The sequence below is a fragment of the Gossypium hirsutum genome, chromosome D03 (genome assembly GCF_007990345.1).
Source record: "Gossypium hirsutum isolate 1008001.06 chromosome D03, Gossypium_hirsutum_v2.1, whole genome shotgun sequence".
NCBI classification, from domain to species: Eukaryota; Viridiplantae; Streptophyta; class Magnoliopsida; order Malvales; family Malvaceae; genus Gossypium; species Gossypium hirsutum.
In genome coordinates, this window is record NC_053439.1 from 52,127,696 (window position 1) to 52,143,088 (window position 15,393).

The 15,393-nt window shown below is 33.8% G+C and overlaps 2 protein-coding genes across 2 annotated transcripts in view; one reads left to right on the top strand and one right to left on the bottom strand.

Moving 5' to 3' along the window:
* Positions 1 to 15,393, bottom strand: part of LOC107929269 (homeobox protein HD1) — a 43,082-nt gene that overhangs the window by 14,278 nt on the left and 13,411 nt on the right. The gene's annotated exons all lie outside the window — the stretch shown is intronic.
* LOC107929267 (putative disease resistance protein RGA3) lies at positions 4,680 to 7,836 on the top strand. Its single transcript, XM_016860637.2, has 2 exons — positions 4,680 to 7,518; positions 7,629 to 7,836. Exon 1 carries the CDS (start codon positions 4,967 to 4,969, stop codon positions 7,511 to 7,513), a length of 2,547 nt encoding a protein of 848 aa, XP_016716126.2. The 5' UTR covers positions 4,680 to 4,966; the 3' UTR covers positions 7,514 to 7,518; positions 7,629 to 7,836.

Consider the following 15,393-nt stretch of genomic DNA (forward strand, 5'->3'; position numbering starts at 1 on the left):
TGTTTTACTGTCATTTTGCTATTATATTGCTACTATTTTGTTATTTTTATTTGGATATTGTATAACTCTTGTTTTACTATTAGCTTTCCTATTATTTTAGAGAAATTTGATTGCTAAGTTGCATCTATCTTAGTGTTATTTAAGCATAAATATTAAATATTTATTGAATTTATTTTCAATTTGTTGGGAAACATTTATTTTAAAATTTTTAGTATATTTGATATATTATATTTTTTAAATTTATTTTTATATAAAAATAATAATATAAAAATTTTAATAGGGGCGGTTGGATCGAACTTGGGCAAAATTTTAGGCTTATTTTTCAGGTTGAGTCTAGAAAACGGGCCTAAAATTATGTTAAAGCCCGAATCGACCCATAATCACCTCTAGGGTTTATACAGTTTTTAAATCATTGGATCAAAAATGATTTAGGGGTGAGATTAAAAAAATTGTTGAAATTTGAGTCATTTTTCAAAACAGACCTAAAAATTATTTTTCACTTACACCAAAGAAATTACTAACGAATAAAAAAAGAAAGAAAGAAACAATTTTAAGAGAGCTTACTTCACACAACATGAACTTCATAATATTCGATCCTTCTTCGATGCCATTGTTATTTGAATATAACTCGATATTGTCTCTTTAAAGAACCTTGACTCTAACTCTCCATTCCTTTTATATAATTCTAACTCATTAATTCTAAAAATCTCCCCTTTTTGCGAATAATTTTTTAACTAACTATTATAAATTAAATTATACTTGTAATTATCATAACTTTTTTCTATATTTTTATTCATAGAGTTCTATCCATATGATGAAAAATAAAAAATATTCTTACCAGTTCAAAAGCTTTTCTAAACCTGTACTGATATATATATATATATATATTATAAACAGCCACCATGATCAAGTAGAGGTGCTCATGGGCCGGGCGGTCCGACCCGGCCCTACGGCCTGCCCGAAATATGGGAGGGTTTGGGTAAAAATATAGGCCCGAAATATAGCTTGGGCAAAACAATGAGGCCCGTTTAGAAAACGGGCCGGGCCTCGGGGACCACTTTTTCGGCCCGGGCCCAGCCCAGCCCAGCCCGATATAATAAATATATTTATTTTTTAAATTTTAAAATATTTTTTACATACTTTTTTAATTTTTTTAAATTTTAAAATATTTTTAAAATACTTTTTTTAATTTTTTTAATTTTTTTTATTTTAAAATATTTTTAAAATACTTTTTTTAATTTTAAAATATTTTTAAAATACTTTTTTTTAATTTTTTAAAATTTTTAAAATAAAAATGGGCCGGACCAGGCCGGGCCCGGGCTTATGTTTTTTCCCGGGCCGGGCCTGGGTAAAATCTTAGGCCCATATTTCGGGCTGGGCCGAAATTTTTTATGGGCCCAGCCCGAACCCGGCCCGGCCCATGAGCACCTCTATGATCAAGTCTACGAAGAATGCAGTCGAAGAGGAAAACCAAAATTGGAAGAAAAAAAGACAATGAGAATCATATCAATATTAAGAAAATCAGTTTGCATGAACCTCTGTTTTCGAGTTTAGAATTGTAACAATGGCTTGCATCGCAACTACTATATGAAACATTAGAAATTAGAGACATGTTGAAACAAACAGAGATTCTGACAGTAAGAATGCGAGTTTACTTGGTTAGAACCTTCAACCAAAACACTTATATGTGGAAGCAACATAAAACTCATTACCATTACAACCTATATACCTGGTTTTTTTTAAAGAAAAAACATTCAACTTCCCAAATTCTTTTCAGCACCTTCACAAAATGTTAGCCCACAATTATTTACCCCCCCCCCCAAACAGCTTACATGATAAGCTGTACCACCATCAACACGTTGGAACTCGATGTCTACCTTTTCCGCTTGGACTTCAAGGAGGTGACCGACTGGGAATTGCTGTGCCAATTGCGCTTCCTTTGGTTGATGAACCAGTTGTTGATTTGCTTTAGTTGCAATCCAGTTTCCTCCACAAGTTCGGCCTTGTCATCTTCCTGCATTTTGTCAACATATTAATTTATTCAAGGGTTTATGTTTTGGCAAAAAAAAATATTTAATTGGAAGTTGATGTTTAGTTGGTTACAGTTGGGTATGGCCACTTTGAGTGTTGTTGCCACCAGTTCTTGAGCACTGTAGTGGTGTCACCTGGTAATTTTCCAGCCCTTCTTTAGCGTAATATTTCCACCCTCACATCCTCAATTCTTGATTTGAAACCCTGTTCAGACATAAAAATAATCTATGTTAATTGTTGTTGGATTGGTTTAATCTGATTCGATTCATTTCGGTTTGAGTCAATTTCGTTTTCAGAATTTATTGACTGGTATTGTAATGGCTTTATGCCTCAATTCATTTGCAATGAAAAGCCCTGGAAATTCTTCTTCATTCTCTGGTTTTTACTCCAGTTCTTTAGCTGATTTTGCTTGTTTGCTTAGCAAGACATCGAGCCTTCTAGCTCAAGCTTCTGTCAAATTTCTTCAATCTGTGCAAGATAATAATTATGAATAGTCATTGACTCCTCCAACTTGGGTCGAAAAAACAATGCCACTCGATAATTATCAAATTGACCGCAATCCTTAAGAGCCCATCACAATCTTAAATGCTTAAAAGTTTTTTAATTGTTTGGTTTCCAATGTTTATTGGTAATCTGATTTTGTATTAGAGACAATGACGTAATAAATTGATTTCTTATGTGTGCGAGTGTAATCATCTCTTATTTGCTATGACTAAAAAGAAAGTTCAGAGGTTTTAATTTAGGTTAAAATATGGCTAACTGCTTCTAATACCCGTAAACTATATTATGGTTGAGCTTTAGTTGCAATGGGTTTTTAAGCATGGACTTAAAAAAATTTCAAGGAGAGGATTTATTAGCTATTAAACCAAAATCTTTTGGCTTTAACTTATAAGCTTTTTAAACAAGATTCTTTTGCGGGCAGAAAAAAAGATCCCTCATGCTTAGGGCTAAGATTGGAAGGACCAAATCCGAATACAAGCAACACCTAAGTTTACAATTAGATAAATGCATTAAAAAGGTTTACTTAAAAATGTTGTTAAATTTTGGGTTCAAATTAAATAAAAGAATCCAATGGTCTAAAAATTTCTCATGTTTTAGCATCTTCACTTTAGGTAACTCTCTTAGAGGAGGGAAATTTTGTTTAGGTACATATTGTTTAATAATAGACATCTATAAAATTTTTCTAATATATTTTCTAGGTAATGTGTACTTATTTATTTTATATGATTAAAAAGTTAATAAATTCTAGATTCTTGTGCTTTAAGTAATTCTCGATTTAATGTTTTAATAAGACTCATTTATATAGATTAATAGTAGAACTATGCTTAACAAGTTCTGATTATACTTGTTGAGCAAGAGTCGCTCATTCTTGTTGTGCTTTAAATTGGAATGTAATAGTCTGTGTCGAAAATGGTGGGTTCAGAATCCCATTTCTAATGATCAAGTCTGAAAATATTATTATTTAATATTTATGAGTTTAGTATAGAGGTTAATTGGAATTTGGTCTTTTAATTTTGTCAATTGAATAATTAACTAAAATATAAAGATTAAATTATAGAAGTAATAAAAGTTAAGCATTATAAACTTTTAGTTAACCGAATGACCAATTTAGCAATTGTGTATTTTTAAATGATGTAAATAATTAAATATAAATTCTTATGATCATAAAAAAATTCAAAAATAATATTGTAACATAAAATAGATAAAAAATTATAATTTAAATAAATAAATGTGATGTTATCTTTATTCCATATATTTATAAATTTGATTGATTTAATTTAATTAAAGTAAATATAAAAATGAATTAAAATTGAATATATATTAAATAATTAAATTCATAAATTTGATTAATTAAATTAAATTAAATTAAATTAAATTAAATATAAAAAATTAAAAGTGGAGGTATATTAAATATGTATTAATTTTTTTGTCTTTGATCCCACCCAAATATCAATTAAATAATTTTTAATATATTTTCATTTAAATTTAATTATAAAATATTGATAATAATATAAAATTAAATATTTATTTTTAATATTTTAAATTATTAAAAATTAAATAATGGTACAACAATTTTTTTTAACAAAGATTACACCATTATTTTATTATTAGCTAAAATGTGGTAAATAATATATTTGCTTTATTGCATTTATTAATACCATTTATTATTGAAATTTAATTATAGAAATGAGACTCATTTTAAATATAATTATAAAAATATTTTAGAACTCAAACTATTAAATTAGAACTTTTATGTTTAGTTTCTTCTTTTATATTATATATACAAAATATTATTTTTATTTTATATAAAAAATTTAAAAATTAATTATGTCTTATAAATTGATGTCATTATCTATTGATGTGATGTTCTACGTGGTAATAAATCATCAACAAAAATAAATATAATTACGCGGTAATAAATGTTGTTGAACAATTCTCTTTATTCGTTGCTTCAAAACCTCGTACTTTTCCTTTCTAACACAAAATAAATTTATGGCACGCTATTGTGAGTAAAAAAGCACCGAGTAAACCCATTATATTATATAAGTAATATTACGTGAACCATAATATTTATTACATAATAACAACACTTGATGTTTTTTTTTATCATTTTTCAAGATATATGTGAACACCAAAAGTAGATATATGTGATAACTTTTGCTTTTACCTATTTTTATATTTCAACTTTCAAGCCTTTCCTTTTCATTAATTGGGTAGCAAGGCATAGAGATTATTAGTTGGCATGGCCGCTTTCCGGATTTGTTTAATCCAATCTTGACATTTTGGATTTGTCGGCTTGTAATTTCAAGAACCAGTCCTGATTCCCATAGTTGACATTATTTTCCAGTGTAAAGCTGCAAGAACTGCCCTCCTTGGCATCTAATACCTTGGTATCCGAAAAGTATTACTAAAATTCATACCAGAAACAATTACCATGGCTGAATCCTTCGCATTCGAGATCGCCGGAAAACTATTGGAGAAACTAGGGAGTGCTGCCTGTGAAAGAATTAGCTTGGCATGGGGTGTTCGAGAGGAGTTTGAAAAGCTTAAGCTGACCCTAGCTGCTATCAGAGCTGTGGTCCTGGATGCTGAACAACAACAGGCTCGTAGCCTGGAGCTCAGTCTTTGGCTACAAAGGTTCAAAGATGCTTGCTACGACGTGGATGATTTGATAGACGAGTTCGAGATCCAAGCGTTGAGGAGGCTAGTCCTGAAACGGGGAAGCTCTGGAAGGAAGGTACGCCATTTCTTTTCTGGCTCTAATCCTTGGGCATTTAACTTTAGGATGGGCTATAAGATCAAAAAGGCTAACGAGATGTTGAATAAGATTGCAGCTGAAAAGGCCAAGTTTCATCTGACTGAAAAACATGAAACTAATGTCATACATCGTGAGAGGGAAACCTACTCCTTTGTTAAGACATCTAGTGTCATCGGTCGAGATGAAGCTAAACAACACCTAGTTAACTTCTTAATGAATCCAACTGATGGGGAAGATATCCCTGTCCTTCCCACAGTTGGGATCGGAGGTATTGGGAAAACTACCCTGGCCCAATTGGTGTTTAACGAGGAGAGTGTGAAGTCGCATTTTGAATTGAGAATCTGGGTGTGTGTTACAGAGGATTTTGACATCAAACAACTGATGATAAAAATCATTAAATCTGCCATTGGTATGAACTGCAAGGACATGAATAAGGAGGAATTACATAAAGTTTTGCAAGATTGTTTGAATGGTAAAAGATTTTTTATGGTACTAGATGATGTCTGGAACGAGGACAAGAAGATATGGAGTGAACTGAAAGATTTGTTGTGTGGGGGAGCCCAAGGGAGTAGAATCATTATCACAACTCGTAGCCGCAAAGTGGCTACAATCACAGGCACAATCCCTCCATACGATTTAGAGCATCTTTCTTATGACAATTGTCTATCATTGTTTCTTAAGCTTGCCTTTAAAGAAGGTGAAGAGAAACAACATGACAATCTTGTAAGAATCGGGGAAGGAATTGTTCAAAAATGCAAAGGGGTTGCTTTGGCCGTGAAGACTTTAGGCAGCCTACTCTGTTCAACTAGGGTACAACATGATTGGGAACTTGTGAGAGATAGTGAACTATGGAAGTTGAAACAGGAGGAAAATGACATCTTGCCTGCTCTAAAACTAAGTTATGATCATTTGCCCTGGTATTTAAAGCAATGTTTTGCTTTTTGTTCAGTTTTTCCAAAAGATTTTGAATTCAATCATTTATTTTTGATCTCCCTTTGGATGGCAAATGGCTTTTTGCAATCACCAAACGAAAATGAAGAGCCAGAAGATGTTGGGAATCGGTATATACAAGAGTTACTATCAAGATCTTTCTTCCAACAAGTTGAAGATGGGATATTTTTTTCAACCTTGAAAATGCATGATTTAGTACATGATCTTGCATTATCAGTGGCGCAAAATGAGGTGAATTCATGTAACCATTATTCGACGGGGAATGTTCGACATTTATGGTTTGATCTATCGAAGCAGGATGCTTCCCAGTTGCCAAATAACTTGGGTTGTCTGCAATCACTTTTCTTATTAGATACAGAAGGCAAAGCTGATAACGAATCTCTTATTCCAGAAGTCATCTCAAGGTCTAAACATTTGAGGGTGTTAGGTTTGGCTGAGTGTAATTTAGAGCAATTGCCAAGCAACATAAGTTATTTAAAGCAGTTGAGATGTTTGAGCCTAGCCTACAATGGAAATATTAAAAGATTTCCAAATTCCATTTGCAATTTGCAGAGTTTGCGAACACTTGACTTTTCTGGATGCGGGGGAATTGAAGAGTTACCAAAAGACATAAGGTACCTGATTAGCCTTAGAGAATTGACGGTAACAACAAAACAGACGCGTTTGCAAGAGAATGGAATATCGTGCCTCACTTGTCTTCGAAGGTTGATCTTTTCTGAATGTGAAAATTTAGAAAAATTGTTTGAAGACATTCAAAACCTAACAGCTCTCCGAGAATTGTACATATATGAATGCCACAACTTGGTTTCATTGCCACAAGGTTTAAAATACCTACCTACATTAGAAAGTTTGTCAATTTTAAATTGTGAAAAGCTTGATCTCACTATGGAGGAGTTGGAACTTGAGAGGGAAGAAGATGGTAGCCTTCGAAAATTGTTTATCGGAGGAGTGCCAAAGTTGGAGTCACTACCCCAATGGATTCTTCTAGGATCCACCAAAACATTGCAGTGCTTGGCCATCAGCAACTTGGAGAATGTCTTGACATTACCAACGTGGATTCAACATCTCACATCGCTTCAAAGTCTTGAAATTTCAATTTGCCCAAAGCTGTCGGTTCTGCCTGAAGGGATGCAACACCTCACTGCACTCAAAAGATTAATTATTGAAGGGTGTCCAAAATTAAGCAAAAGATGCATTGAAGAAACCGGTGAAGACTGGCCTAAGATTGCTCATGTCCCGGACTTCTATTGTGACGAAACAGATGACGAATAGATAAGGTAAGACACCAAATACTATATATCAATATATATATACACTCTATTTTTCACTAACATAAATGAATTTTATTTAATCTGAAATATAATGTCTCAATTTAATGTTATGGCAGGGTTCTTCTGATGGAATTTATTTGTCTATTAAAGTGGTGGATGTTGAAGTTGTCTTGGATTGGTTCTTATATATGTCAACGTCTTTGAGTTGTTCAATTTCCATTGTTTGTTTGTAATTTGATTTGTATCAAACACCATTGATATAATATATTTACTTTATTGTATTTTGGAACTCAAAGAATTAATTTAGAACTCTATCTTTACATATATATTTTAGTTCTATCTTTTATATTATATATATGATACATGATTTTTATTTTACATAAAAGTTTTTAAAAAATAATTGTTTTTTTATAAGTTGACATCATTATCAATTAATGTGTTGTTTCATGTATTAATAATTATGGGTTTAAACATTTCACTGTTATAATTATACAAATATTCTTAGAACCTAATAATTGAATCGATCATAACATCTATATCTGATTCAACCAAATTATAAATTATAAAAACTAAGAGGATTGTCATGCTCCATATTATATATATGACTAAAATGGTAATTATATGACTCATGATTAAAGATAATAGATATTTTTATATAAAGTAAGCCATAATTTGTGAATAAATATATTACTATAATTGTTTAAATCAATTAAATTTAATATGGAGTTTCTAATGATAATATATTAGTTGGCATGGCCGCATTCTGGATTTGTTTAATCCAATCTTGACATTTTGGATTTGTTGCCTTGTAATTTCAAGAACCAGTCATGATTCCCATAGTCGACAATATTTTCCAGTGTAAAGCTTCAAGAACTGCCATCCTTGGCATCTAATACCTTGGTATCCGAAAATTATTACTGAAATTCATACAAGAAACAATTACCATGGCTGAATCCTTTGCATTCGAGATCGCCGCAAAAGTATTGAAGAAACTAGGGAGTGCTACCTATGAAAGAATTAGCTTGGCATGGGATGTTCGAGAGGAGTTTGAAAAGCTTAAGCTGACCCTAGCTGCTATCAAATCTGTGGTCCTGGATGCTGAACAACAACAGGCTCGGAACCATGAGATCAGTCATTGGCTGCACAAGGTCAAAGATGCTTGCTATGAAACGGAAGATTTGAAAGACGAGTTCGAGATCCAAGCGTTGAGGAGGCAAGTCCTGGAACAGGGAAGCATTTTGGCATGTCGCTTTAGGATGGGCAATAAGATCAAAAAGGCAAACGAGATGTTGAATGAGATTGCAGCTAACAAGGCCAAGTTTCCTCTCACTCAAAAACATGAAACTAATGTCTCACATCGTGAGAGGGAAACCTACTCATTTGTTAAGACATCTAGTGTCATCGGTCGAGATGAAGCTAAACAACACATAGTAAACTTCTTAATGGATCGTAACTGATGGGGAAGATATCCCTGTCCTTCCCATAGTTGGGATCGGAGGTATTGGGAAAACTACCCTGGCCCAATTGGTGTTTAATGAGGAGAGTGTGAAGTCGCATTTTGAATTGAGAATCTGGGTGTGTGTTACAGAGGATTTTGACATCAAACAACTGATGATAAAATCATTACATCTGCCACTGGTATGAAATGCAATGATATGAATGAGGAATTACATAAAGTGTTACAAGATTGTTTGAATGGTAAAAGATTTTTTATGGTACTAGATGATGTCTGGAACGAGGACAAGAAGAAATGGAGTGAGCTGAAAGATTTGTTGTGGGGGGGAGCCCAATGGAGTAGAATCATTGTCACAACTCGTAGCCGCAAAGTGGCTACAATCACAGGCACAATCCCTCCATATGATTTAGAGCATCTTTCTTATGACAATTGTCTATCATTGTTTCTTAAACTTGCCTTTAAAGAAGGTGAAGAGAAACAAGATGACAATCTTGTAAGAATCGGAGAAGGAATTGTTCAAAAATGCAAAGGGGTTGCTTTGGCCCTGAAGACTTTAGGCAGCCTACTCTGTTCAACTAGGGTACAACATGATTGGGAACTTGTGAGAGATAGTGAACTATGGAAGTTGAAACAGGAGGAAAATGACATCTTGCCTGCTTTAAAACTAAGTTATGATCATTTGCCCTGGTATTTAAAGCAATGTTTTGCCTTTTGTTCTGTTTTTCCAAAAGATTTGGAATTCAATGATATCTTTTTGATCTCGTTGTGGAAGGCAAATGGCTTTTTGCAATCACCATACGAAAATGAAGAGCCAGAAGATATTGGGAAACGATATATACAAGAGTTGCTATCAAGATCTTTATTCCACCAAGTTGAAGATATGCCTTTCCATTCCAGCTTCAAAATGCATGATCTTGTACATGATCTAGCATTTTCAGTGGTGCAAAATGAGGTGAATTCATGTAACCATTATTCGACTGGGAATGTTCAATATTTATTGTTTGATCTATCGAAGCAAGATGCTTCCCAGTTGCCAAATAACTTGAGGCGTCTGCAATCACTTCTCTTGTTAGATGGAGAAGGCAAGGCTGATAGCGAATCTCTTATTGCAAAAGTCATCTCAAGGTCTAAACATTTAAGGGTGCTACATTTGTCTGGCTGCAGTTTTAAGCATTTGCCAAACAATATACGTTATTTAAAGCAGTTGAGATATTTGAACCTAGCCTGCAATGGCAATACAAAAAGACTTCCAAATTCCATTTGCAATTTGCAGAGTTTGCAAACACTTGACCTTTATTGATGCGGAATCCCGGATCTAGACACAAGAGAAACACAAATTAGAAATAAAACGAGAATAAAATTAGTTAAATAATAAATAAATAAATAAATAAAAAGGATAGATTTGCCCTATGGAACCCTTGGTTAACTTGTAACCAAAAACGTCAATGATTGAACAGCTCCTTACGAAACCCCTAGAAGAAGAACCTCTAGAAACACCGATGAACGGGAAAGAAATTTGAATATTTGCAACTCCGAAATACCCTCGAAAGTAACAAACTCCAAACTAAATAGCAAGAGAAGAATCACTCTACTCTAAAAAAATTTGCCTCACACAAATTTGAAAGAAAACAAATACTCTTCTTTTTTATTCCTCTTTCAATGTGTAGAAAACAAGCCTATTTATAAGCAAATTACAAGAGTAATTGAATCCTAATAAAAACTCTTTAAAGAGTAATTGAATCCTAATAAAACTCTTTAAAATTATCTAAGAAAATAAATAAATAATAACCTAACCAATAAAATTACTTAACTCATAAATGATGTGTCCCTACCAATGAGAATTAAGTAAATAATAATAATAATATACATAAAAGATTAATCCACCAATTTATGGGCTTTCACTATTCCAAGATTGGTCCAGTGAATTGCATTCTCGTATTTGTCAATGTCACGAACATGATGAATTAAATTTGTAGCAACAAAGTCTTGGACAAAAGCATTCATCTTTAATTTTAATTGTCGTGCCTTGCTTTGAGTAATTGGACCACTAGGAAAAACAACCCCTTGAGTGTCACCTCCTTGGCTCGTATCATTCTCCCCCTCTTCAAGAAGATTCGTCCTCGAATCTGAACCTACATCAAATTCAAAAGGAGAAAGATCAGAAATATTGAAAGTAGCACTAACACTATACTCACCAGGAAGATCAATGCGATAAGCATTGTCATTTATTTTCTCGAGTACTTGGAATGGTCCATCTCCTCGTGCTTCAAGTTTATTATTTCTTTTAGAAGGAAATCGTTCCTTCCTCATATGCACCCATACGCAATCTCCAGGTTCAAACAAGACTTGCTTTCGCCCTTTATTAACTCGATGTGCATTGGACTCATTCTTTTTCTCAATGGCTTTACGAGCCTTCTCATGGATCTCTTTCACTAAATCAGCTTTCCTTTCACCATCTAAATTAGCAATCTCATTCAAAGGTAAAGGAAGCAAATCTAAAACAGTAAGTGGATTAAAGCCATATACAATCTCAAAAGGAGTAAAACTTGTGGAAGAATGAACAGAACGATTATAAGCAAACTCAACATAGGGTATCCATTCTTCCCAAGATTTAACATTCTTACCTATTATGGCTCTAAGCAAAGATCCCAAAACTCGATTTACCACCTCGGTTTGACCATCAGTTTGAGGGTGGCATGTAGTAGAGTAAAGTAATTTAGTACCTAACTTACCCCATAACACCTTCCAAAAGTGACTAAGAAATTTTGCATCTCTATCGGAAACGATAGTCCTTGGGATTCCATGTAATCTCACAACTTCACGGAAAAATAGATCGGCAACATGGGTTGCATCATCAGTCTTATGGCATGGAATGAAATGAGCCATTTTAGAAAATCGATCCACAACCACAAAGATGGTATCTCGTCCACGCTTTGTCCTTGGTAAACCTATTATAAAATCCATTGAAATGTCAGTCCAAGGTGAACTAGGAACAGGAAGAGGAATATATAGACCATGAGGCATCACAGTGGATTTAGCTTGTTTACAAGTAATGCAAGTAGAGCAAATTTTCTCAACAAGTTTTCGCATGTTAGGCCAATAAAAATGCTCATGTAAAACATCATGAGTCTTAGTGACTCCAAAATGACCCATAAGACCACCACTATGAGCCTCTCGAACCAACAATTCTCGCATTGAACACTTTGGTAAGCATAGTCTACTATTTCGAAAAAGATAGCCATCATGCTTATAAAATTTATGAAATGCACCATGTTCACATGCGTCATAAATGCTTGCAAAATCAGAATCAGTGGCATATAAATCTTTAAGATACTCAAAACCTAATAACTTAGTATGCAAAGTACTAAGTAAAGTGTACCTCCTTGATAGAGCATCAGCCACAATATTATCTTTACCTTTCTTATACCTTATAACATAAGGAAAAAATTCAATGAATTCAACCCACCTCGCATGTCGCTTGTTCAACTTACCTTGTCCCTTTAAGTGCTTAAGTGATTCATGGTCAGTGTGAATCACAAACTCATTTGGTAAAAGGTAATGTTGCCAAACTTCTAATGCCCTTACCAAGGCATACAACTCTTTATCATAGGTCGAATAGTTCAAATGTGCTCCACCAAGTTTCTCACTAAAGTAGGCTAGTGGTTTACTATCTTGCATGAGGACGGCACCTATACCTACACCAAAAGCATCACATTCAATCTCAAAGGTCTTTTCAAAATTAGGTAAAACAAGAATAGGAGCATTACACAATTTATCTTTAAGTTCATTAAATGCTAATTCTTGCTTATCTGTCCAATGAAAAGATACATCCTTTTTAATAAGTGCAGTCAAAGGTGAAGCAATTGTGGAAAAGTTACGAACAAACCTGCGGTAGAAACCGGCTAACCCAAGGAAAGACCTTACCTCAGAAACAGTTTTAGGGATAGGCTATTCTTGAATTGCCTTTACCTTCTCCTCATCCACATGGATTCCTGTAGAACTTATCACAAAACCCAAAAAAACAAGCTTATCCATACAAAAGGTGCATTTTTCAAGATTAGCAAAGAGTCGTTCATGCCTTAACACATCCAATACTAATTTAACATGCCCAACATGATCATTCAAAGTTTTGCTATAAATCAGTATGTCATCAAAATACACAACGACAAATTTTCCTAAAAAAGGTCTAAGTATGTGGTTCATTAATCTCATGAATGTGCTAGGAGCATTAGTTAAGCCAAATGGCATGACTAACCACTCATATAGGCCATACTTAGTCTTAAAAGCAGTTTTCCATTCATCACCTTGTTTCATTCTTATTTGATGGTAACCACTTTTTAAGTCAATTTTAGAGAAAATGCATGCACCATTAAGCTCATCCAACATATCATCTAATCGAGGAATTGGATATCGATACTTTACCGTAATCTTGTTGACAGCACGACAATCAACACACATTCTCCAAGAACCATCTTTTTTTGGGACGAGAAGTACAGGGACCGCACAAGGGCTTAGACTCTCACGAATTAACCCTTTCTCTAAGAGATCTTCAACTTGCCTTTGCAACTCCTTAGTTTCTTCAGGATTGCTTCAATAGACTGGTCTATTCGGAATACTCGAACCAGGCACAAAGTCAATTTGATGTTCAATCCCTCGTAAAGGAGGTAATCCCTTAGGCATTTTAGAAGGAAATACATCCTCAAAATCCTGCAAAAGATCAACAAAACAACTAGGCAAATGTGTATTAGGGTTAGTCAAAATAAAGTTTTCTCTAAACCTAATAATTACAAATGTTTGTTTTGTACAAAGAGCAAATTTGATATCTCGAAACCTAGCGAATAAACTCACTTTCTCATCTCGTGACTTGTGTGTGCAATCACTCACCAATGTTGGGCCTTTAAGTTGGCTTTTAACACTAAGAGCCTCTTTACTCTCAGCCTTTTTCAATGATTTTACCTCACTTCCCTTACCTATCTCACTAGCAAGTTTGAGTTGATCATTGTAGACTTCTTGAGGAGGAAGTGGAGCCAAAGTAAACTTCTTTCCAAGGAACACAAAAGTATATTGGTTAAGGAAACCATCATGATTTACTCGTCGATCAAACTGCCATGGCCGTCCAAGTAATATGTGCCCAGCTTGCATTGGAACAACATAACACAAAACTTTATCAGGGTATCTACCAATAGAAAATGAAACTAAGTATTGTGTAGATACTTTTACCTCCCCACTATCATTCAGCCATTGTAAGCAGTATGGCCTTGGATGCTTCACACAAGGTAGGCCAAGTTTCTCAACAAGGGAAGAACTCACTACATTGGTGCAACTTCCACTATCGATGATCAATGAACTAGGTTGTCCACCAATCAAACATCTCGTGTGGAAAATGTTATCTCTTTGTTCGCGCCCTTCCTCTTTAAACTGGACATTTAAAGCCCTTCGAGCAACAAGTGCTTTCTCACCATACTTCATGTACTATTCATACTCATCATGATCATGCACATCATCAGCATCTTCCAAAGGAAGCATCTCATTTTGAGTTGTAAGTTTTATATCAAGATACTCCCTTTGCTCTTGTAACATTTGGGTCATGCGATGCTCGAGTTGAGTTTGCAACTTTTTCATCTCTTTTTGTAATAACTCAACCAAAGGATCGTTCTCTCTTTTTTGCTCATCCTCTTCATTTTTACTAGTTTGGGATCTAGTGATCGGCATGGTATCTGTGAAAAAATCACACAAACAGGAACAAGAAAATAATAATAATAACCTCACTCGTTAGCTCTTAAAATAATAACTCTCTGAATGATTCAAAACTTGTAAATATGTTTGGAGAGGGTTACTAATCAAGATCAAATAATGGAGGTGCAAACTTCAAAGAAACAATGAAGATCCTAATTGCTTTAAGAGGCCAATAAACTTGACGAAGCAATTTTTAATGGAGGCTACACGGATGAAGGAATTGTGCGTGCCTTTAATATCTGCTAACACAAGAAGAAACAAAGTGTTAGAAAACGTAAGAGAAACAAAAAAAACGTAGACCTGCAACGATCCCTAACTCTAGAGTCAAAGAAAAGCTTTAATAAGAAGAAAACTTAAGAAAACTCTACCCAATTTAAAGGAAAACAAAAAATCGGAAACGTTTGGTGTGTTAAGATTTTCAAAAATTGAAGCTTTAATTATATTTGAGTCAAGAAAGAAGGGGAAAAAAATTCAATTTTGGGAAAAAATAAAATAAAAATAATAACAATAATAGGAAAAGAAGAAACCTACGTATGAAAGGTACGCAACTTTTTTTTTTGCTTTTTTTTTGTTTTTTTTGCGCTTTTTACTCTTTTTTTGCGCTTTTTTGCTTTTTTGTTTTTTTTGCTGTTTTTGCTGTTTTTTTTTGCTTTTATTTAAAGAATAAGAGGAGAAAAAACACAAACTTT